At 41.1% G+C, this 25,394-nt stretch overlaps 2 protein-coding genes across 3 annotated transcripts; both read right to left on the bottom strand.

The window, feature by feature from the left end:
- Positions 1-3,093: 3,093 nt before the first annotated feature.
- On the bottom strand, positions 3,094-6,308 carry gper1 (G protein-coupled estrogen receptor 1). Its single transcript, XM_026164508.2, has 2 exons — positions 6,133-6,308; positions 3,094-5,226 (listed from the first exon to the last, which is right to left on the bottom strand). Exon 2 carries the CDS (start codon positions 4,775-4,777, stop codon positions 3,713-3,715), a length of 1,065 nt encoding a protein of 354 aa, XP_026020293.1. The 5' UTR covers positions 4,778-5,226; positions 6,133-6,308; the 3' UTR covers positions 3,094-3,712.
- A 6,751-nt stretch (positions 6,309-13,059) lies between these two features.
- On the bottom strand, positions 13,060-24,708 carry gpr146 (G protein-coupled receptor 146). 2 transcript variants are annotated; one of them, XM_026164509.2, is made up of 2 exons: positions 24,347-24,708; positions 13,060-16,955 (listed from the first exon to the last, which is right to left on the bottom strand). In XM_026164509.2, the coding sequence occupies exon 2, from the start codon at positions 16,912-16,914 to the stop codon at positions 15,913-15,915; it is 1,002 nt and encodes a 333-aa protein (XP_026020294.1). In that variant the 5' UTR covers positions 16,915-16,955; positions 24,347-24,708; the 3' UTR covers positions 13,060-15,912. The 2 variants fall into 2 exon arrangements, with proteins under 2 accessions (XP_026020294.1, XP_080156329.1); XM_080300203.1 differs by lacking the exon at positions 24,347-24,708 and adding an exon at positions 23,917-24,296.
- Positions 24,709-25,394: the final 686 nt, after the last annotated feature.

Here is a 25,394-nt window from a genome sequence, read left to right as displayed (position 1 = left end):
TTTTCTAGATGGCATTGCATGGTTGATCAAACTCTGACTGTACCTTTCTGTGTTCATATTTCCATCACTTTTGGCACAATGTCAAACACCAATGGCTAGAATTCAGCCTCAAACCATGACAGAGCCTCCACTGTGCTTTACAGATGGCTGTCAACACCTCTTTCTCAATCTTCTCCATACATGCTGATGAAAAAAACAAACATTTTGAATTTGGAATTATCATTCCATGAGACCTGTTGCCACTATTTTTCAGTTCAGTTCTTGTGTAATACCTGGCATACCTCAGCCTTTTCTATCTGTTTCTCTTCCTTGATAATGGCTTCTTGACAGCCACCCTTACTTGTCTGAGGCTTTGGCAAACAACAGATGGATCAACTGAAGGGTCAGATGCATCTCTCAGGTCCTCTGTCAGGTGTCTGCTGAATTTCCTCTTAATTCTTAAGGACAATACTTTGAGAGACTGTTCAGACTGAAGACACATAATTGGTTCATCCCTTCAGTTAGCTAACTTTTGAATTAGCTGCTTTGAATGATTCACAAGTCTATGTTATGGTAAATGGCCTGTATTTGTATAGCACTTTACTAGTCCCTAAGGACCCCAAAGCGGTTTACACATCCAGTCATCCACCCATTCACACACATTCACACACTGGTGATGGCAAGCTACATTGTAGCCACAGCCACCCTGGGGCGCACTGACAGAGGCGAGGCTGCCGGACACTGGCGCCACCGAGCCCTCTGACAAACAAAAACATTGTTCTGAAAATGGTCCGGTAAAAGCACTGGATTCAAATGACGTGGGAAAGAAGAAGAACTGTTGCTGAAGACCACTTTAAACAATTACAATCGATTGTTTTTCCTTGGAAGCAAACTATGAAGAAATAAAGCAGATCTCCGTCTTAAGGAATGACCAAAAATTCAAACATTGGATAAGTCAATAGTATTTCATTTTGTGCTTTTATCAAATGGTTCTTGCTTATTGTGCAAGTCAGAATTATCAAGAGGAAGGACTGAATTTAGGCAGTGGAAAAGTCGCACCCTTTTCCCTTCTGTGACGTCAGCCACCACAACCCTTTAACCTTCCTCAGTAGTCTCAGCTGTTCACATAGTTCACTGAAAAGCTCTTCTCACAGTTGTGTGTGTTTATATGTGTACAGATGGGGGTTTTTGCCTCTCCTTCAGGGCTTAACAAAGAGGGTCTTGCCTCTGGAGTCTAGGTGTTGCTTGTTTATATCAATGAACTTGACAGTCCTCATTGCATTATTACTTGCCTGTCTTCCTGTTTCTGTGCCCTCACGGCACTGTTATAGCCGTGTGCCGTTTACAGAACATTATAAATCTTCAGATAATGTCTACGTTCATATAAATTTTCCAAATATACAATCTGTGCTTAATCTTTGTTAAGATTAACAGATTTATGGACAGGTGTGAAAAGCAGAGCTTGTTGAATGGGGAAAGTGCAAAACAAAAAACCAAAATTAGCGTAATGGAAACACTAGTCGAGAGAATTTTTAGCATCGTGCACTGCAAAAAGTTTAGCATTTTTTGCGGATGTCTAATAAACAATCACTGAAGCAATACTGAGAGTAGCTTTCCCAGGCTGAGGGCCCGTTACAGCTGGAATAACAGTTTGTGGTTTGGACTCCTGTTTTTCCCAGTTACGCCATTATCTTTGGTCGCCTAATGCACACACACACACACGCACACACACACACACACACACACACACACACACACACACACACGGCCTGCAGGCTGGCAATACACAGATTGTGTATAAAGATAACCTGGTTGTGATGGCAATTCCTGTATCCAGTATTCATAATGCATGATACTGTAAAATGTTTGCTTTTGTAAAAATGTAAATAACACTGTTAATATGCTTTGAACCATGTTATAATAAATGATAAAATATATGACTAGAAGCACTTGTGAAATTAAGAAGGAAGTGCAGTACTACACAAGAATTTACGACGTTGATTACAGATCAACAAACAAATTATGACAGGTTTCATGCAACGCCTCAGGGACCATACAGTTGAAAATTTGTACACTGCACCTGCTCATTTGAATTAAATTAACCTTTGTGGTCATTATCTTAATGTTTATAATGTTCTGTAAAAATCATTTTGTCAATTTACAGGCAGCTATATCGCAGTGATGGCCTCTGGGAACACAGTGAATCTGGAACAAACACATGTCTGACTGGCCAAATTGTGTTACTGTCATTAGTTGTTTGATTCTACCTAAAAAAGAGAAGTTTTTACCTTGTAAATAAAATATGTGGATGCAGTATGAGAAGATGAAATGTTGTCTGTCAAAGCCTCGTACTTAGAAATTAAGAATATATGTTAAAGAAAGCCTGAATGAAGCAGCAGCTTTATGTTGTTAGCATTGAATGATATGTTTACTCAGTCTCCTGCTCTTCTGGCAAAAACAACACCTGCCTCTTTGCTTTACCGTCATGCTAACAGGAACTGACAAGTGAGGTAGTAACTGCAGCCATCTTTAAACTGAGCCCTGATCCCGATTCTGACATTGGATTCAATATAAATATGAGCACAAATGTTCTGCTTATCAATTAAGAAATAGAGATTGTGTGTTAACTTCTATTTCCTGAAAGATCTACAAAATAATCTCAATATTTAAAACAGGTTTATTGATGCTATCAATAACTTTGACTTTCAGTTCATGGAAAAGTGGGACGTCTTCTTTATTTATAACAATAAAGTAAGTTTGTGAACATGTGTTTGCATGCTCCAGTGAATGTTTAAAGTGGACCTATTATGCTTTTCTTTGTTTTCTGTCATGTTAAACATGGCCAACATTTCAGGTTGCTAAATCCATGTAAAAGAAATGTAGATTTTCATCCACTTATAGCTCTTTATGAGGCTGGTTATACCAAATATGGCTGTCAGAGATAGATCTGCAAATCTTTTGCTTGCGAGGGGCAGCTAATAAAGAAGGAGCTACGTCTTTTTTTGCAGGGAGCTGAACTGAGGGGCTGAATGACCCCCAGTATGAGATAAATATGGATTATTTGGAGCTGTGAATCATGCAAAGTCACTCCAGTAGAGTAAAAACATAAAAATCTGGAGTTTTAAATAAGTTTAATAGGTCCACTTTCACTAAACATGGCAACATTTCAACAAAAGTAAAGAAAAAACTTAAAAGCAGAAATAAATAGGCACTGCATTGTCTTAGACAGGAAGAGAGCAAAGACGGTTGCTAATTTAGTTCCAAATGAGGCCACATGATGGTGTGGATGTGTAGGCGTCCTTATGCTATATATATATATATATATATATATATATATATATATATATATCACACAGGGTGATATATTTATTATATATATTATATTATTATTATTATTATTATTAATCTCACTTTGCCAGACTTTAAATAGCACATACCAACATCTTGCTTGTCATTCATTTTCTGATGCCACACAGAGAACTTAAGGAAAAGTAAATTTGGAGATTAGCATGAAATAGATTTTATATACTGTATTTGTGTGTTTGATATTTACTAAACACCTTGTTTTCCTTCTCATGGTGTAAATCCTTAATTTTTTTGTTCAGAAAGTGAGCAGATTAACTGAGACACTGGCACAGCTACTGTATGAGGCAAAGCTAAATAACAGTTGAAGAAAACTGATACGTAACTTTGATTTGACGCAAGTTTGTGTAACTTTAGTAACTGTCTCTCTTCACACCTCTGACACCTCACCCCTGACAGGGAGGTGTAAATCAAGACCATGGTGGCAAAAGCGGTTCACGGCCGACCAGCTGGCCTTCTGCTTAATGAAGAGACGCAGCTTGTCCCTGAAGGTCTCTCCTAGAAAGCTGTAGATAATGGGGTTGAGGCAGCTGTTGGAGAAAGCTGCCAGATTAACAATGTGGCCTGTGAGCGGGTAGTCGTGCCACAGGGTGGTAGCAGTCCTCTGCGATGGGTCAGCTGTGCCCTGCAGTAGCTGAATGCTGATGAAGACGTTCTCTGGCAGCCAGCAGATGAAGAATACCAGAACCACCACCACAATCATGCGCAGAGCCTTCTGCCGCCGTGGCCACAGTCCACGGTGCTTCTGGGCCCTCATGAGAATTCGCCCAATCAGAGAGTAGCATAGACCAATGATGGAGAAGGGCACCAAAAAGCCAATGGTTACCTCCAGCCACTGAATCTCAAAGACATTGGCGAAACAGAAGTGCACCTCACCTCTGTGCTGGGTCTGCACAATGGTGAAGGGGAGAAGCGTGGCCAGGATGGAGGCCATCCAAATGAGGCCACAGCTGAGCTTGGCGTGCTGCATAGTCCTCAGTGGGTTGCTGCTCATGGAGCTAGCCAAGGCGATGTACCTGTCAAAGCTCATCCACGTGAGAAAAAAGATGCTGCTGTACATATTGACCTGCAGGAAAAGTGACATGAAGGTGCAGAGGACGGCGTAGTCGTAATACTTTTCATTCAGATTAAAGACCTCAATGAGGGAATCTGCCACCAGGATGAGGTCAGCTACAGCCAGGTTAACAAAGTAAAGATCGGGGATGGTCATCTTCTCTCTGTGGTTCAGGTTCACCACCAGGATTAAGATGTTACCAATAAATCCAATAGGAAAAAGGAGGATGGTATACAGGCAGGAAAGGAAGAGACCAACGATGTATGACTGGTATTTGTCTGAGTTTTCGCTTAAGTCTGTAGCATTGTATGGATATGAAGTGTTCAGTTGTTCCGTACTGTTTACATATATCCAGACCCAAGAGATTGTCTGCCCTTCCATACTGTCTGTGGTCGGCCTGTCCTAAATCATAAGCCAAGTGTAAGTCACCTGTAGCTGCTACATCATTACACCACAGTAGTTCCCAGCTTCGCCTCTTCAAAGGGTGAATCATCTATGCTGTGACGGCATGCTGGCAGAAGTCAGGTGAGTGGAGAGAATCTTTTATGGCTTCTTTGACCCCATGCTTACATCAAGTTTCATCTACCAAAAGATTTTTGAAGCCGAACAGGAGCGCCTCCATGTCTTAAAATGGCCATTGGCCCTCAGCTTCTCCAATTCACATCACAACTGCAGTCCTGAGATTAAAGGGTGGCTTTTTTTTCTCCTCTTTTGAGTCATCTGATCTGAGTCCTGATTTGTCTCTTCAAGTCCACGTGTATCTCTATTCAGCAGGCTTTGACCCAAGATGTTATTGCTGTGACACCTGAGCTGTCTGAACAAAAACGCCCCTCCAAAAACAACAACATGAAAGACAATTAGGGGTAAAATCTTGGAAAAACAACACAAATCATTATAATCATGATACAAATGAGATATATCAGGTACATAACAGTTACTTAAAAATACTATCAAAGATAAAACATGAAAATTATACACCTTAAACAGAACATTTAGGGGAATAAATGAATAGCAACAACCAAATGTGCACATTAACATTCAAGCTTTAGACTTAAACAGATGCATTGAAATCCTTCTTTAAAATCCTCAACCAATCCGAACACCCTCCCTGGTGAAACGCAGAGTGTATTCTGTATGGCAAACTTGACCTTTAACAAAAATTCTCAGCTCCCAGGGTTTTATTCCCATCAGAGTAAACCCCTCTGCAATATTAATGCACTCTTGGGAGGCAAATATCATAAATTAATGTGTAGACTATGAATCTCACAAAGCAATATGTGTACAGTATATTTTTATCTTTACTTTAAATGTCTCTGCTCTTTAAATGCATTGCACGTCATGATTGGGCTGCTAATTAGACTTTTCTATTAAACATTTAAAGGCAGTGCAAACCCTGAAATCTGATGGCAGCATTGATCAACAATTCACTTTATTCCTATATTTTTTTCAACAATCAATTAATCAGGGTGGAGAATTTCAGTAAAAATCATCTGACATCTAAGAAATGTAATATATTACAGCTTTCTGAGTGATTACTCAAGTTGAAGACCATGATACATAACTTACGTAACTGCATTCACACAAGAGAAAGCCCCATTCACAGTGAAATTAACTGAGTACATAGTGTAACACCCACATGTGATGTGCTATTTTCTGTCTTTTTAAGACAAAACACATGAAATACATAAATCTCCAACCAGTACAAAGAATTTGGTGATAAAAAAAAATACACTTACATATAAATCTAGCATTTATTGCTCCTTCTTGCTTGCCTGGTGTAGAAGTCAGGGAGCCAGAGATTTGTATATCCCATGTCCAGGCTTCTCCTCTGCACCACCTGCTGTTTGGCCCAACCCTGTCTGGAAATGAGGGGAGGGCGGGAGGCAAGAGATGATCTGTCACGCATAGTTTGTCAACATGCTTCATTTCATTATCTTACTCTTTCTCCTCCGACTTAGTGATTCCAAGGATCTGACAAACATCTAAATCCTAAAATCACAGAATTGAACAGGATGCGTGCTAAACTTTAAATCAAAGAAAAGTTCTGGCAACAATTAGATGCAGCGTGGTATTTACCTGGACACAACCAGCTTGTGTTGTTATAGAAACCACATATTGTTTTAAGTATTTGTTCACCTGGGTAGCCTAGCATTTAGTCCTAGGGCCAGTGGAAAAATACCAGGCATTACCTTGCTTTTTCATTAGTATGCTTGTATAATAAGTAAAGAATTGATTTTTTATGTACAACAAAAAACAGTGACGGTTGCTTATTCAATGCCCATGGTCAATACGACAATTACACCCAGATAAATCTTTAAAACGCTGTGAGGTGTCACTTTCAATAAGTGGGAAACAAAACAGGCATTTTGCTACTGGCCAGGGTTTAACATCAGTATAATTTGTGCTCATTTCTATTACACCTGAGACTATGGAGAGCTGTTGGATGTAGTGTTGGCTGATTTGGCATCTTCCTGAACACTCAGATGGATTAGCCACAGATACCTACAATTATTCCAGACATACAATAACCATGTGCTAAAACAGAGCTATTTACTGAGAAGACATCAATGTGAAATTAAATTATGCTTGAAAATATAATAGATTAAACTATCCCAGTATAATTATTGATGCCCTAAGCCTAAGCCTACTATAATTAAGAGTAGGTATTCCCAAATGATCAGTTGGCAGCTGCAAAAAACGGTAGCAGCTACGGAAAACAATGATGTAATCTTATAATAAATGAACTCATTAAACTCATTAAAGGGGACGTTATATACGTATCCAGTGGTGGATGCTAAAATTAACCTGACCCTGTAATTCCAAGTGTATAATATTTTATACATGAATATTTAAAACCTCTATCGTCAATGTGACTTCCATTCACTTGAAACACCTAAACAAAAATACAGGCTGTAGCAAAAACAATATGACTTATAAATGCAAATTTTTACTTAATTTCTTTCATTTGTCAGAAGGTTCAAAGAGCGATTTAGAATACCTCTATGAGAAAACCACCGAGGGAATAGTTCACCCTCCCCGGGGTAGAGTTGTCGGGGCCCCACCCTGGAGCCAGGCCCAGGGAGGGTGTCTGAGGGTGAGCGTCTGGTGACCGGGCCTTAGTCCATGGGGCCCGGCTGGGCACAGACCAAAATAAGGGACATGGGCCCATCTTCCTGCAGGTGGTGGGCACCATAGGGGTCGGATGCATTGTGAGCTGGGCGGCCACCAGGAGCAGAGGTCCTGGCGGAGCAATCCCCGGCGACCAAGACTGGCCAAGGTTCAATAAACATAAATTTTTTTTATTTTTTTTTTATCATTTTGGTATCCCAAGTAGCTGAAAAGTATAATCCTATCCCTATCACTCACAGTGACCTGTGAGCCAAAGGCTTGATGTGGAAAGTCTTTTTCTAATTTTGGCTTTACAATATCATTAAACATCTTAATTTCTCAATATGAATTATACAAAAACACAATGGTAGAGTCTAAGGATAAAAAACGTGAAACTATAGAAGAGCATAATAGCTCACCTTCAAAAACAAAAACATCTAAGCAGGACTAAAGTGAAGAAAAATTGATAATTCAGGCAAAAGCTTCCAAAAGACCAAACTTGACTGTAAACTTCTCACAAGGTGGGAAGGTCGCTTCATTTAAAGACAGCCTGGGGAAGGCAGGGAGTTGGGGTCAAAGCTGCATCAGTGCTGGTAGGTATGGTGTTGAAGTTCCTTTGGTATTGCTGTGTGCCAGCCTCAGGGCTTTAAAAAAAAGATGTGAGCAACAACAAAAAGTCTGTGGAGGTAGTGAATTTAAAGACAGGGAAGGTCAACGCACTCAGAGGCGTCTGGGCTTGAAGTTTGGACAGAAAAACAAAAATAAATGTTAGAATTGAAGAAACTGCAGCCAACACAAAAACAATACCTAATGATGTTGAATGATTTTCTTTCTCGTAAATAATGTGATGACAGGATTAGACAAAAAACAAACAAACAAACAAAATCAAACAGGCCGAAACCCAATGAATTAGCTCAAAACCTTGGACATATTAAATATCAGCATCCACCACTGTGAATTTATATTTGGCAGAAGATGAAGAAAAGCATAAAAGGTTCCCTTTAGAAAGGTAAAAAAAGGGAAACATGTGAACCTTGTTCCCCCAGCACAGGATTACAACTTAATCTGTTGTGTGTGGAGTTGCTCACATAAAGCATTACGATCTTTACTGTGTTTTAATAATGTAAAAGACATAGCAGTATTATTGAAGGGACTTTTAAGGGACAACAGCAGCATGCAACAGCAATATGTCGCAGAGCTTCATGTCGTCAAGGAGCTGTGTTTTGGCAGTGAGGATATGGTACAGCAGAGCAACAGTAGCAGTCTGAGGGAGCAGACAGGGTCAATACAGCAGCTGGAAGCCCTGCTGGTGCAAACAACTTTGGGGTTTTGACAGGAGAGTGGACAACAGAGAGCTGTTTCTGTGGGTTACATAAAAGAGGATTTTAGCTGCGGTAGAAGGTCAGCACAGCAGCACACATGAAGAAAGACGAGAGCAGCAGGTCCGAGAGGTCATGCAGTCAGCCAGATTGGTGTGATTGTTTTTTCCCCAGCTACCTGAAATCTGAGTTATTCAGTCTGCGTGACTTCACACAGATAAGGGGAAAGCGGGGATGTAGTGGTCAAATGTGCAAGTCAACAAAACCAAATTCATGATGACTGCTGAAGCACACTTAGTTGTATTTGTTTTAGTAGAGAACAAATACCTCACATATGCCATTCCCCACCAAAGCACGATAAAAAGCTGAAAAAGAAAAGGTAGGGCACTGACCGATTGTTGGATTTCTCTGCAGTATAAAACACTTCTGAGAAACAAATCAGGCTAAAGGTTACATAAAGTCTGGGCCTCATCTGGATAAGGTTTTTTGTTTTTTGTTCCAGCAAGATCTTGCACGGCTGAAAAGATATTGAGCAAGACACTTTTTAAAACTTACTTAAAAATGCTGCAGGAAATCTCTGTTTTCCATATTTTGCTCTTTATTATACAGATAAAAAACAAATCATTATACCAGTTTTTGCCTTTTTCATGATCTGCATAACATAGAATTTCCATACTGTGCTTCAAATATATATTTCTGTCTTGAGGCGTTTCAACTGGACTTACAGTATATGCTCAATGTTGTCAGAAAGGTTGCAGTTCATGCTTATGTCCACTGGATGGCCCACTGGCATTAACAGTGATTGATGTTGGAGTGGGATGAGCAGTGGGTTACAGGAATCCGGTAAAAGTCTTCTGTGGTGTTTACGATGATTTATGAAAGTGTCTGAGTGTTTCAAAGTATTAAAGCAGGTCAGATGTTGATGTTTTTATTCTAAAAATACACAGCAGGTCAACTGATGGATAAATGCACGATGAATCAAACATTTCTTTTGGTCTCATTTTTTAAAAATTGAGCCATAAAATTCTGTCATAACTACAAAACATACTATTGTTATAACTCCTCTTTAAGAACTAGGCTAAATATGGAAGCAATACTATCAGTACAACCAGTGTTAATGGGAAGTTTTGGGGTTTAACTGCTTGTGGTTGGGGGAGTGAAAGTGGGAGGTCTGGAGGAGGGAGGGTACAGCACCCTCATCTGCCTCCACTTACCGGTCTGATGTGCTGCTGGCTCTATTCAGCATCTCCCACAGCCACAACCACAAACTCTGAATGGAACATCCTGCCTGAGTCCAGCTCCTCTGCACTGCTTCCAGGCCTATGTTTGATATTTAGCTGATGCTGGGATTTTTATTGTTAGTCTATTTTATTTTTTTTATTTTTTTTTCGTTTCTGGAGATGAGAAGCAAAAAGAACAGGTTTGGCAATGGAGGAAGGGTGGGTTGAAATCAAAGCATCTGCCCTGGTGCACATGTTTCCCCAGAGCTGAAGCGATGCGATGGGCTGAACATGAAGGTTCCTTCCTGAAGCTTTCTGGTCTGTTCTGAATTTATTATGGTGGGAGATTTCAAACGTGTCAAGGCCAGACCTTCCACCATGTGAAAGGAACCGTAGCCCTGTTATTCTGCCATTTATCAAGAACATGTTCACCATGTTCTTGATAAATTGCAATCTTTAGATTTGTTTTTTCTTTTGTACAACTGCTATCTTTTTGCTGTGCTCCTGCCTTTTCACTTCCTTTGCCCTATTTAATGTATTAATTCTTATTCTTTTACTATCATGTGGAGGGTTTTCCTTGCCTGCAGTCAGACACTTTCGCTCTCTTTTTCTTGTGGCTTGGTTGCTCTAGGAATTCAGGATTTGACGCCACTTCTTCCCCTTTTTCTGATCCCAGCGTGAGATACCTGCGTGAGAACTGTAACCTGTTTGGTCTTGCTCCTGCCTTTACATTATATAGCCCAGTTTTCATCCACATTAAGAAAAAAACAGCGGTGGGTTAAGGTTTGTGTGTGAAATGTGGATGAGTGCCAGATAAAACATTTCAAACGGCAAGCCAAATTCTCCATCTTCATAGGTGGTCTCTGATACTGTGTGTAAGACCGAAGCCGACCCTCATACTTCTGGTCTGGCTGAACCTTTAAAGGAGAAAAACAACATTAAGACTAATGTAGCACATTACGAAATCTGTGCTATGTCAGCATTACTCCATTTCCAGACACATGCTGGTACACTTAAGAGCTTTTCCTGGTGCACTTAGCAAAATAAGGACGAAAGTGTGAAACTTGTAACCTGACACACTTCACACTTCACGCTTTGCTTTTATTCCAAGCAGATAATCCATACCAGGTAATGTGTATGTGTAACTTTACAGTATATGGCAAAAAAAGTCGTTTGACATTATTGGAAAAGATCTTCTATATGCTTTCCTTAATGCACCTGCAGGCCTGGGGGAGTTGGTATCAAGTGCAACATGTTGCTGCATAGTTCCTTGAGGGCTTTTAGTTGGTGTGCAGTTGTTTGGGTTGTACGCGGTTTGTATGTTTCTTTGGACATAATCATGTGGGCTTGTAAACATGTCCAATTACCCAATTGTAATCAGCAACACATATGAATAATAATCCCTGCGTGCATGACAAGTTTCCTGCTCTTTAAGAGTGACAAACAACTGACAAACTCAGTAACTGATGAGTGATGGTTTGTGCTTTTTGAGTTAAAAAGCTCCGAGAAAGTTCAATCCTCAGAGATGGAAACAGCAGCCATGACAACCATGTTTTTTCACTTCATTATCATATCATTTCCAGATGCAGTGCACATGATTCAAGACCCCCCCCCCCCCCCTCTTCCCACTGGAGATTGCCTCTATATTTTGGTCTCTCAGGTATTATTAATCCACACACTGTTGTGCAATACAGTGTAACTGCTTCCTAACTGTAATATGAACATCATAACCGATTACTTCAGCCTGTTCAGATTTAACTGAAAAGTTGGCTGTTTATAGTGTGATCCTGCTAACTCACACACTTCAAGCTCTTACTTGCAGACATTGGCGCAGCTCTAGTGTGTAGGGCATTGTTATTAGATGCCTACACAACATTGTTTTGTGACAGAGAATAGCAGCAGCCTCGGACTGTCAGACCCACAGAATGTTGGGAATGCTGCTATTTTCCCCAGCCTGTGTGTCCTGGTTAAAGGGTCCCTCCACAAAAGATGTGGTGTTAGCCATGTGGTAAGCAGGAAGGGAGCTGTGGCATTGTTCACAATCGCTTTCACTGCAGCTTAGAAATACAGGACAACCTACACAACTTTCACAGTCCCCTCCCAGATCTGATAAAGGTCTGTGGGATTAAGTTGCAGACATGCACTCAGTCTTCCTTAAAAAAGAAAACAAAAAGTTTTTAAGCATTCTACTTTACACTCACCAGCCGCTTCATCTGGATACACATGTTCAACTGTTACTGCAAGTATTAACCAATAATCAGCCAATCATATGACAGCAACTCAGTGCATTAAGGTATGTGGAAGTGGTGAAAACAACCTGCTGAAGTCCACACTGAGCATCCGAATGGAGACGAATGATTTACTGGGATTTTCCAGTAAAAACATCTCTCGGGTTTATAGAAACTGATCTGGAAAAAAAAAACAAGCTATCCAGACAGGAAGGCAAAAAAAAAAAAAAAAGAATCTGAATGCACAACATGTTGTCCCACATAATGGGCTACAGGGGAAGACCATCCCAGGTGTCAGTCTGGTCAGCTATAAAAGTGCACTGAGGCTTTTACACAGGCTCACGAAAATAAGACGAGCCTCTATCTTTGCTGTAACATTAAGATGGTAGTTTAAAAATGTGACATAAACAACATGAAAACATCTCGTTGAATCTTTACTGTCAAGAATGAAGGCAGATTGTGGTGGTACAAGCAAAGTGTAATTAATAAAGTGGCCAGTGAGTATATAAATGCCTACATCAGAGCTGATTCACTCATCCCATCATCTAATCAGGGGTACTACTGAGATTAGTGTCACTAATGAACAGCTCACATATGCACCACCAGTCCACCAATAACCAACATCTCAAGATGACTTTAACTTAGCCAACATCCACGTAAGCTCAGATCTATGGATTCAAAACACAAACATGTACACTATTTAAAAATAATACAAACATCTGACAAACAGAAACATTGTTCACATGACCACACGAATGGTAAGATTTCACTGAGACAGGAAGGAGCGGTTATATCCATTTTAGTTTATTGTTTAATCAGTCTTTGACTCAGCTGACAGTAGAGTACTTACAGAATCTAAATATATCTCTCAGAAAATAATACTGTATTTTTTCAAAGAGCACGGTGTCCTCCTGCAAGATTTTTACATACAATATATACAAATCATTTTGTACTATACATATACATTTGTATACACAGTCACAAAAGCATAACATCTGAATGTGGATTCATCTGGATGTTTGAGGTTTGGTTGTTCAAATAACTAAAATGTATCTGTACTCGTTCAACATACAAGACCTCTTAGGGCTGTTTCTTTGCGCCGACGCGAGGTTTTGGCCACCTCTGAAATAATAAACCATTCTCAGACACGAGCAGCCATCTGAGTTAGGTGTGATTTGAGCTTTGATCACGCTTTAGTTTCTAGATGTGAACATCACGCTATCACTCCATGTAGTGACCGCTGATCATTAATTCTGCCAAGGGATTGGGGTTGGATAGTTAAAAAACATTTTTAAAAAAACAGACTAATGGATGAAATTGCAGCAGTGGTTAAAGAAAACTGATCAGGCAAAGTTAGGCAGCACATGCACACATCATCTTCAAGCAATTCAGAAAAACTCGATGGTATTTTGAAGCAAAACAGTGCAGTTATTTAGCTACTGGAATCTCTACATGATTGTCACTCTCTTAGTGTCGTTTGGTGCAGCTTCAGGACTTATGCTAAAAAAGATTAATTATGAGCACCCTCTGTTTGGATATCTTTTCATAACACTTACATGCAGTTGGTAGTGTATCACATGAACTGCATAAAATCAATTTAAGTACGTTTTTCGGAGGAATGAACTTATAATTACAAAACGTAGCAATTTCTATGCTACATTTAACAAAATAAAAGGACTTTTAGAAATTCAGTCCAGTGTTTGCTCTTCATTCCTAAATGCTCAGTTCACATTAGGACACTGAACTGAGAGCAAATAATGATTAACTGTGCCAAAAACCATCCATTCAAGGATTTTGTGGGGCAGCACATGATGCATTTTAGGTGAATACTATTTCCCAGTGACCGAATCCATATGCATGTAACGAGGGCAGCGCATGAAATGCTTGGAAAAATAGAGAGAGTGTGTATGTGACTTTGTTATAATCTTGACAGAAAAAAAGGGTCAAACCTGTTAGTACATCTGGCATTCCTTCACATTTTACAGCAAAAGAGCACTCGCCCAAATACTTCAAACATTTCAGCTCAGCTTTGGGTCATTAACAGAGTTAATGTGTGCTTGAAGGTGTAAATTAAAACTGAATACAAACATACGATTCATATCAGAGCGCGCCCGTCTCCATTTAACTTCGAGTGGACGCCCCACCTTGCTGGTGTATCATTTCACAGGCTGATTAACAAACTGGCCTTTTAATTCAATATGCAAACTAATGCGGTGAAGCAGCAGACCGAATGCTAGAACGTGTTTTTAGTTCTGATAGCTGGGATTCGTCGCCATCAGATTGTTATGTTCACTGTTTACCATGGCAGGCAAGGAAGCAAAGCAGCTTTGATAATAATGTGCATGTGAGCAGCATTAAAGTTCAAACTCTTCTGTATTGTACACACTGCTTCTAGGTGCTTATCAAGTGGGCTTTTCATATGTTTAAGAAGGTTTTTGATACTGTTAGTGTGCAAAAACTTCACAGCCAGTCATGAGTCTTGTGGCCTGTGCATGACAACCCCTCAGGGCTCTCTCTGTGACCCTGTGTGGGGGTTCACTGATCCACTGGGTGGATAATTCCTGCAGAAATAGATCAAAAGTTAACAGAACACTGGCTGTCAGCTCAGCTTAATGAGGGGATTTCAAACTGTTTGTGGTTATCAGGTAAGGTTATAATCAGCAGAGATCACACGAGGTATACTGGTTATGTCTGAACCCTGAATACAAGCTTTACGTGAGTGTTCCATTTAGTTCTGTGTGATTTCAAAGTGGTGTAGATGTGTGTGTGTGTCTGTATATATATAGTGGAGCTTGACAGACGTAAAAATAATCTCTTTGTATGTTTGAGTGGATCAAAACTTCAGAATACAATCTTTGAAATTAAAATGGGAACATATCTTAATATCAGTACTTAGTTCTAGCCACAGGGTAGTATTGGTGTCCAAGACAAACTTAATATTGTACTCCAGCTTCAACATGTGAAGATTATTTAATCTGATAATCAAAACAAATTAAAGCAGAAGGAAAACTGAGTTCAAATAAAAAAAAAAGAAGTGGCCGAGGCTTATAGTTTGAGGGCGGTAAACAGTGATTTCCACTGGCACGCACACCGTTCATTAGTGGTGGTTGCTTATGGGTATACCAGCCACCATCATTGCAGGGGTGGAGAGGGTTCTGTTAAAAAACTAAGTAACTTGGCTGCATTTGATAATTAAACTTTTATAGCTTATTGGATCTGCTTGTGTGTTAGAGGTGAAATGTAGGCACAAAAACCACACCCACTCCCAAAGGAGGATGCGGAAAAACTGGATTTTTTTGTTGTGAAACTCTGTCCTCGGTAGTTATTGGATGATTGTTCCCAATTTACTACCCTTAAACTAGAAGCCTGAGTTTCTTGGTGGAGAAATGTATTAAAAATAAACAAACAAACAAAAAAAACCCAGCACTTAGTGGTTTTTGTTTGCATTGTCCCCTCATTGCAGACCTAGATAGAACAGATTAAAATCCGGGAAGGTGACAGGAAATTCCAGAGTTAGCTACGTCGCTCTCAAAACAGTCCGGGGTTGTGAGAGATCCCCGTCAGATACTGGCGCTATAGAGGGGAGATAAGTGCTGGCTAGGCCGAGAAGTGGAAAATGCAAGCAAGGGGGGCGGGGGATCTCACGTCACCACTTGCTGCACTGTTGAGCGTTCACGAGGGCAGGACTGGTCTCTGCAATGCAGCCTCCTGAGCAGCCGCTGGAGCTTGTTGGAGAAGTTTTTGTTCATCTGCCTGTACATAAGAGGCATTGCAAAGCTGCTGGAGAACGCCAACAGTTTAGATACGCATCTCAAGAAATAATAGATAGGTAAGTAACGTGCACTGCTAATGTATCCTGGTGCAACAACTACAGTATGTACTAAAAGAGTCATGTAGTACGGAGTCCACAGTACGAACTGCACACAGACTGAAGCTAGCAGCAACCTGTGTATGGAAGGGTCCAAGCGAGCAGAGTCCTGATCCAATGGTGTAGATTCCTTCCTGATGCGCAGAATGAGCACAAAAGCATAAAGCACAGCCAGGGCGGGCACCACGTAGCCGATGAACATCATGATCGAGTCCGCTGCCTCCTTGTTCTGCATTTTGGAGCATTCGACCATCTTGGTGGAGATGTGGTTGCACACATAGAAGAGCAGCGAGGAGAAGCTCGTGAGCACTGCGCCGCCCCAGATAAACCCGCACACGTGTTTGGTGTTATACACACTCGACATGTACGTGCGAGGCAGCGCGCGCTCTATGTAGTAGTCCAGACTGAGCAGCGTGGTGGAATACATGATAACCAGAGATGAGATGTTGAAGAGGATGAGTAGGGTGATGTAAACCTCATTGTTATACTCCCACACATGCCAGCGGGTGAAGGTGGAGCTCAGCAGCTCCACGGGCGCCACCAGGTTGAGCACGAGACCCGCAATGGCCATGTTGACAAAATAGACATCAGGCATGGTCATGGACACCTTGTTTGAGAGGTTGACCACGACCAGCAGCATATTGTAGCACAGGCCCAGTGGGAAACACACCAGGAGGTAGATGAGGGAGAGGATTGACAGGATGAGGCCAAAGTCCCGGCAGAGCCGGAAGTCCACGCTGGTGTCCGTCTCATTGTAAACCATGCAGATCCACATCGCTGGGCTCTGACACGGATCAAGCACTCTCAACAGGTCGACTGTGGACAGAGTCAAGGAGAAAAGAATTAGTCATTAATGAGATATGTGTATGATAAAGGTAAAAATAACATAGAATTCCTGGTAGATTCATTAAACTCTTAAGCTTTGCTATAAGGATTAGTTTACCATTCTTCTCAAAAACCATAAAGTTCACAACATCCTAAAGTTTGTGTGGCTTTTGTTTTCTTTTTGTTTGTTTAACATATATGAATTTCCCTCATCACGTGCTTCCACTGTCAGAAGCTGGAGGTAATGCACCTACACGCCTTTTGCCAAGTGCCACTGTACAAACAGGACAAACGCGCAAAGTCTGAGGTTAATAACTGTTAAAGAGTAATGTTTGGAATTCCTTTGAATAATAAATCCAAACACAGTGCAGTGCAAATTAGAACAGATAAAGATAAAGCGTGCCATAAATGTACCACAACTATGCAGAGTCATCAGAGAGCGGTTTAGGACTGAATGCGAGCTTCGAATAACAATCGAACGGTTACCAGAGAAAGCTGAATAGCACGTTTGCTATTTGAACTCTCCATCATTTTCAGACAGAGCAAATCATTAAGTGGCTTCTTGCGCCCTTTGAATCAGGGCATTGAAATCCTGAAAAAAGACGACTCTAGTGACACACAGGGAACAGTGAAGGACCTCTGAAATGCTAATGATGGTGGCCACCAATGAGGGCATAAGTGGTGAGCCAATTAACAGCTTAAACAGGAAACATATTAGCCAATCCTGTTGGAGTAGAAGGGTTACAGTAGAAGAAGAACAGTAACTCCTTCTCACTCGTGATGCATACAGCTTTCAAGAGGAAGAAGCTTTTAAAACCTTTTCTTCCTGGGATGTGACTGTTGATTATAAACATTTAATTTTTACGTTAAAGTGAGTCATTCTCGTTTCCCCATTCATTTAGATAAGGGCTTTAAAATAACAACCCAGACATGAGTCAAAATAACAGTCAAGTCGCCAGACTTTCTTTTAGAGGGGCTTTGATGACGACCATCGTGACAGAAATGTTTCATTATAGGATAAAAACAGTCACTGTATTTTGTCTTGCAAAGGGATTTCCCTCTTAAGGGGCACAGACATAGGAAGAGCCTAGCAGTGACCATAACATGTCAATGAATTCAGCAACTTGTGGTGACGGTGGGGAAAAATAACCACTGGTGACACAAAGGGGGCGAATATTGAGGTAAATGTACCTCACCTTTAGGTGAGAGACTGAAGCAACAATCCGTGGAAGTAAAGGATACAGCTGTTGACATATGACTAAATACATTAGTGGATTACCTAGGCAACCGTCAGAGGTAAATCCCTTTATATGCGGACTGGGCTTTAGGGAACAAGTGCACCTAAACAATGTGCACAACGAAATACGCTCAACAGCTTAAGGGAGCCACTGAGTTCAGGCTTTTCCTTTAATTTGTCATCTATGCGTGTACAGCAGTATATATGACTGTAAAACATTTTAAAACTTATTTTTAACATCACCCAAAACTATCTTTATTTTATGTCATATTTATGGCTTTTATGAAAAGGTCTCTGAGTTTATCCTGCTTGATATTATTAAAATGATTAGTTTTTTAAGCAAGGCCGCGACACAAAAACACGTCCACCACGTCTCGCCTATTATGCCACGGGTAACACTGTTAATTTCACTTCACTGCATCTGACTGACTGAATACAAACGCCTCACAATATGTTTGATTTGCTAGCTCAGCCTCAAAAACCCACCATTGCTCCTCACTGGCCAGAGCAAATGAGGCCTTTGTTCTGGTGGAAGAATACAAAACTGCATTTGTTTGACACCTTGGCGTCTCTCCCTTGCTCTGCCTCGGCCTCCTCGTTCTCCCTCCTACAGTTGCATGCAAGAGCGCCGCTGACTGTGCAGAGCTGCCCTTATATTTTTCATTCACACGCAGCGTGATAAAGAAGAACATTTCACAGACAGCTTTGGTGCCCAGTCAAAAGCATTTATCTTCCGTTCAAAGTTACTGCCAAGCTGCCTGGGGGCTGGGCAGGCGGCGATGGGTAGATTTATAAAGAGTGAAATGTGAAGCAGGCTTTGGTGAAGGGTCAGCGAAGGACGAGGTGTAGGTTGGAGTTCAGGACAAGGTCAAAAAACAAAGGAAAGGGGGAGACAGCGTAGATGTCAGGAACATTTAGGAGTGAAGCTGATGGGGCTGGATGATTTAGATGTTTCCTTACATAATTAACTGGGGTCATTCTTAGGAAGATTATTATTATAAACTAAAGTAAATAACTCAGGTCCCACAATATTTCCTTTCCTCAGAACTAAATTGACAGATATGTTTCCACATGCAAAACTGCTTTTGGGAAGGGACGATAACATTTTTACATGGAAACAGTACGCCCGCTAATCTGTGCAGAATTTTCTGGAAATTTTCTCCCCAAGAACACCCTGAAACAAAGTGTAGGAAGGCAGTTTTGTTTTCAGAGAATGAGTAACGATGCCAGTAAAGGAGAAACATTCTTCTGTGTGCTTACGTAACACCACTACAGAGAGGCTGTTTTAGCCTTAAGCCTCTCACACACACACAGATACACTCAGTCTCTCCTCTGTGCTGCTCCAATTGGCTGCAACGGGGCTGTAGTGGGGGCTGGAGCACAGAGACGGACAAGAAGTGGATCGGGAGGAGGGCAATCTTCACCGAGTTGGGAGCACTGGTCAGCCCACTTGTAAACACTGCTCTCAAACACCGGCAGCTTGGTGACTCATTGACGAAAGCAGACCTTGAAAAAAAAGCACACTATAACCAGTGCTCCTCTTTTCATCGATTCGTGCTAAACCCCCCTCACCACCACCACCACCACCACAATGCTTCCATATACTAAGAAGTACAGTAAGCTTATTCACTCTTTACTTCCTCCCACAACCTTTCATCACTTACAGAGAAAATGACTTAAGGGGAAGTTCGTGATTATTAAAGAGGACTCACTGCAACGTGGCTGGCAGTCCTCATTAATTAGCACCTGCTGTATACGGACATTTCTAACTCCCTGTCATTAACACATTGGCTCACTCTACAGCTTCTGATAGCTGCAGGAGTTGTTAAAAAAAGAGGGCAACTGTTTTCTCTCGTATGTATGACTCGAACATTTGCACTTTGTGTAGGTTTCTAATTTATTTCTATCTAATTATCTTATTAAAAAAAGTCTATTATGCTTGAGAATGTGAATCCCAAGTTAAGAAAACAGGTTAAAAGTGTAATTCTGTAACACTGCTGGTGAGTTTTCTTTCCATTTCCCTTAAAACCATCTGTGGGATGCCAAAAACCCTCAGGAAAATCCCTGATACGCATCTCAGTTTATTCCCCTGACACTCTTCCCATCCAAAGGAGTGCTCATCGGGCCAAAAACAGATCTTAGTTTGCTTTTCAGGAACAAATTTAGTGACCTTCTGGACAGTACTCCCCCCATGAGGACAAAGTTGTGCTTTCCTGTTGCGGGCACATAGATGGTGGGAATCACAAAGTCACTCAGGATGCAGTGATGCTCAACAACTCCAGAAGAAAAAGCCCCATTAATAATCTCCATAGGGAATCGGAGCCGTATTGTTGTAACCCTCCAAAGCAGAGTTAATAGGAGCTGTCTGCTGTTGTTGTGGAAATCCACTTACAGAATCTGTAATCTGTAATTTGACTAAAATATCGATATCTGACAGCGGCATATCAATAATTGCATTGCGAGAGGAAGCAATGCTGGCGTATTGATATTTTTCTCCACTTAAAGGTCGCATTTTCTCTCTGCTTCTATTCTTTTTGAACAGTAGGAAAAAGGCTGTACGTCATGCGAGAGGAAAAATAACGGGAGCGTTCATGCTTGCTGTCATCGCCTTCGTGAATGACAACAGTAACAGTAACAGCCTTTTTGCCATTGTGGTGCGATTGGCGTGACCATGTTGGAGACACGATTTCACGATCGTGTTGGTCTTAACCGCCATTTCTGTGATATATCAGTACACCAAGTCACAGATGATATACACAGAGAGACACTGCAACAGTTTGGAAAAAAATTTGACTTTCTGGAGAAAACTCCTTTGCTTCCTGTTTTGACTTTTTCCAGCATTGATGCTGAGGTTTGTTTGTTTTTTCTGAGCTCTGACACGACGACTGCACACCTCAAATGCCGGTGTCAAATAGTTGTGAGGCTGTGGAGACTTGTGGAGTGCACAAAAACCAATGCTGTGACCATAAACAAAGCTTTAGAGGGATCGCACTGAAAATGCATAGTAAAACAACCATTGCCGATTTTCTCAGACAATATTATGCATTAAAAAATATGACCAAAAGACATGCATTGTCTTAATTACCAATCCAATCTTACAAACAACCAATGCAGTGCAGAGTATATCAGAGTTGCATTATTAATATTATTTTTGCAAAGATGAATCTTTAAATGACCTGCTATGTAAAATTGGAAAAGCCCACATTCTAATGAATGTTTTCGTATAATCCTTGTGGACTGCTCGCTGTTTACCAAAAGCATTCATTCACTCTAGGCAACAACCACTCATGTCGTGAAAGTCAGTGCACTTTAGCTCTGCGCGTTTTGCCAGCAGCCCACGATAATGAAATCACTAGTTTTCTACTCAGCTGAGGGAAAAACAAGCGGGGTGTAAGAAAACGTCCACCCCTGACTCGGAGGCAGAACAGCTTCATGCTGCATGATCCACGTCTGTTTTGATTCAGTGTAATGAGGGCCATTTCATTTTCTATCCCATTTTGGAGCCTGTCAAGGCTACAGCTGGAGGTGACGTTGTTGGGGTTGAGTGAAGGTCAGAGAGAGACACTACACCCAGCTGTTATTACGGCACGAGCGCTGTCAGAGCAGTTGTGGTCAGGGCTAAGCTCATGCAGTCATTGAAGTATGCATATTATCTTTTATTAATTTCCAAGGAGAATGGTAACTTGTCACTTTATTTTCCTTTCATACGGTTGTTGAATAAAGTCTTTCAAGGACCGTTCCTTAGAGAACATGCCCATCACGGTTCCCTTCTTTTATGCTACATTAATTATGAGCTGTGCTAACAGGAGATATAACTATTCATTCATTTACATCTACTGCTACAAGCATGCAAACCAGGAGAGAGCTCTATAGCCTAAGCTGAAAACTCTTGAACGTGACTTTGACTGCAGTTGTACACTTGGTTAAACCTTGTCTGAACTTTTTGCACTACGCCATGTGAAAAGTGGTTAAGTTTATTATCCCCAGAGGGGGCAGCCCTGCTTCGGCATGCTTCGGCCCCACCAAACACGATCGTGTAACAGTGACGCCCACGTGCTTGACGTCTCAGCGTTCTGAAGCCAGATATCACCGCCTGATGGGAGCAGTGTGACATACTGGGCGCACACCCCTCGTATAGCCTTACTGGAATTTACAGGCCCTTCTCAGAAAGCTGCGAGTGATGTCACATGATTCTGTAGCCATGTCTACAGCAACACAGCAGCAGCAGAATGTACTACAGCCAGAAAATAAGATTACGCCACTCGTTTTTGCACGTTTTTGTGCAAGGGTGTTTCCGGGGCTTTTTCAAACGGCTGTCCACGGGACGGAAATCATAATATTTGATTAGAAATAAACAGTGTAGAAAATTGGCTTTGAATATATTGGACACTGAAGATTGTTTTTGCATGGACTATTTGTTTTCCAATATTTAGACTGTTAAAAATATATAAAGAAATATGCTTCAAGTATCTAAAATTAAAGCAAGCGTTATTCTTATCATCATATATAGGATATTATTGAATCATAACTACTGATTTATTAATGTGGAAATTGGTTTATTGTTATGTATGTATTGTATAACTACAGCATTGATATAAAATGGTACATTAAGTACAATCTTTATATTCAAAATAACCCACACTCTGAGGGGTGGCCATCACCCCAGTAGACTCGCCTCAGATACTGTTGCTATGCAGCAACATCAGACGTGACAGGTGACACAATACAGCACATGCGTTTCTTTAATAACCCTCAAATCTACAAAGTAACTCATTGCATTCCAATTCAAGCCCTGGGGAAAGGTTCTATGCACAAATTGTACAAATTGTTATCAGTTTTTGTACAGTGGAGGCAAAATAGCTTGAGTCTGAAAGCTTTTAAACGGCACATTTTCCTGCAAACGATAGAGATCTGCTTCCTTGATTAATGAGCGCATCACTGATGCTTTAATGGATTATCTACTTCAAAAGGGGTGTCAAACATCATCTGATTATCTTTGAGGAAACAGTAGTTCCTCTTATTGAGTTCTAGTGTAACAGAGTCTGGTCAAACATAGGTCGGTCTGAGTCTCAGCAGACTTCCCGGCTTCTTTTCCGGCAACTTGCTGAACTGTCAGCGGCTTCAACAAAGTGAAGAGTTCAATGGTCAGCACAAAGCAGGCTTACTGTCATTAAGCCACAGCCACACACGCCCAGTTGCCCTCCGGTCACATGGATGAAGTTGATGACAACAAGTGCAAAGACCGAGTCTTAAGAAGCATTTCATTTGGGTGACAAGCACCACTGACTAGTGGCTAGAGCTACTTCGCAATGAAGTGGCACCCATTTCAAAATGAATGATAAAATATAGTAATTACCAGTAATAACCTTCCTGCATCTGCTAAAAGCAATGATGAAGTAAAAAAAGGACTGAAGTAGGTAAAGCAAAGACACACGATCTGTCAAAACAAACCGAAAGTTGGGTGTAAAACCTCATTAAAATTAAGATTAAGACTATTTTTTGTGTGTATCTTAATGGTTTAGCACTACAAGACTGTATATGTGTAGGCATGGATATAAGGGAGCGCATTCAGACCTAGGTAACAAAGCTGTGCTCATGTTGCAGCTTGTCATAACATACATATTCCTCACAGTTAACAGAGCCACTAGTTTTAGCTCCCAACAGAAGGTATCAACAACAGATTGGAAATGATTATTCATATAAAGAGCAGATTACCTGAAAGGCCTTTTGATCAAAATGATACAACTTTTTTTCTCCCCTGCACCTCAGAAAGCTGATCCCGTGAGAAACCTCCTCGTCAGGTGTTGTTTTCCAAATACAAGCCCGTCGCTAAAATTGTGGAACTTCTGAAGCTGAACAAAGCTAAGAAAACACCAGCTAATGGAGTTGGAGGGGGGGTTTATTTATTTTTCTTCACGCCGTGTCATTACACTTGACCAGGCAGATGAAAGCGAGGATAGCTGTCACGACTTTACCATTATTTATTACACCCCCTTCTTTGTTGCCACAACTGCGACTACTCACTCTCGCATCTAGTCATCCCCAGCGGTGCAAATTCACTTCTTCCCACTTTCAGGTGAAAGCCAGAGACCGATACCTTTCGTATTTGTCGAGATGAAACAATGGAAACGAGAAGAGAACTCACCACAAACGTATAGGCTTGGATCGGTGACAACCCTAGGGAGGCATTGGGTTTTGATGTAGCATTTCCACTGGCATTTCTCAGTCGTTTCATTTGGGTATGGAAAAAAAAGACTTGCGCTCGTGAAAAGTAAAACAGCGGGAAGGGAAAAATCACGTTTTAGTGGATTTCAGTTGTTTCGCTTCGCATCTATCAACTTTTCGGACGAGGCTGGATCTGAAAGGGGGCCGACCGTTACAGGCATTACTACTGCTGGAGTGCTGCTGAGCTCTACAGTGTGTACACACGTGACCCTCCCCCACTGTCTCCTCACTCCGCTCCCCGCTGCTGCTGCTGCCGCTCCATGGTCGCGAGGCCCGAGTGGCCGTTCTGTGCTCTGATTGGATGGAGGACAGGGAGGTGGGGCGCGAGGGACACCCCCCCCACACACACACACGAACACACACACAAACTCGTGTTTTCATCACTTTAGAGGACATTACTTTGATTTATGTTTGTTTCCTGGAGTCCTGTCTTAACGTTCAACTTAATCCAAACCTTATCCAAACCTCAAGCTAAGCCTTCATACTAAAATCAGTTACGAACGTTTGGTGGACTTAATTTTGTATACCCCCCAAAAAGGAGTCCAATGAATCTCCAGGACATCATGGTGCAAAATATACACAGTAATTCATCAGAAGAATGGCATAATACACAGCCTGATTTGTTATGGACTTCTCTGTGAATGGCGAAATCTCAAAACATTCATCATGAATAAACAGAACATTTTTGTAGCAGTCTGTCCCCCAATTTTGTTTTGCTTAACTCCAACCAGGAACTTAACCCTTTTATGCAATGCTTAATTTTAACCATCCAATCAACCTAATCCTACCTAAACCTATTCCCAACATAACTAGTTGTCCCTAACTTACCTAACCTCTACCTTAATTTACTTACCTGTTCAAAACAACATGAAAAAAAATATACAGGTAACCTAAAGTTTTGTCACAGGACAGACAAAGTGCTTTTATGATGATGCACACACAAAATAGGCATGCATTCCTCCTCCTCT

This window comes from Astatotilapia calliptera, chromosome 4 (assembly GCF_964374335.1).
Source record: "Astatotilapia calliptera chromosome 4, fAstCal68.1, whole genome shotgun sequence".
In the NCBI taxonomy this organism is placed as follows: Eukaryota; Metazoa; Chordata; class Actinopteri; order Cichliformes; family Cichlidae; genus Astatotilapia; species Astatotilapia calliptera.
The sequence above is the reverse complement of the archived record's forward strand: the minus strand, read 5'-3'. Positions and strand labels throughout refer to the sequence as shown.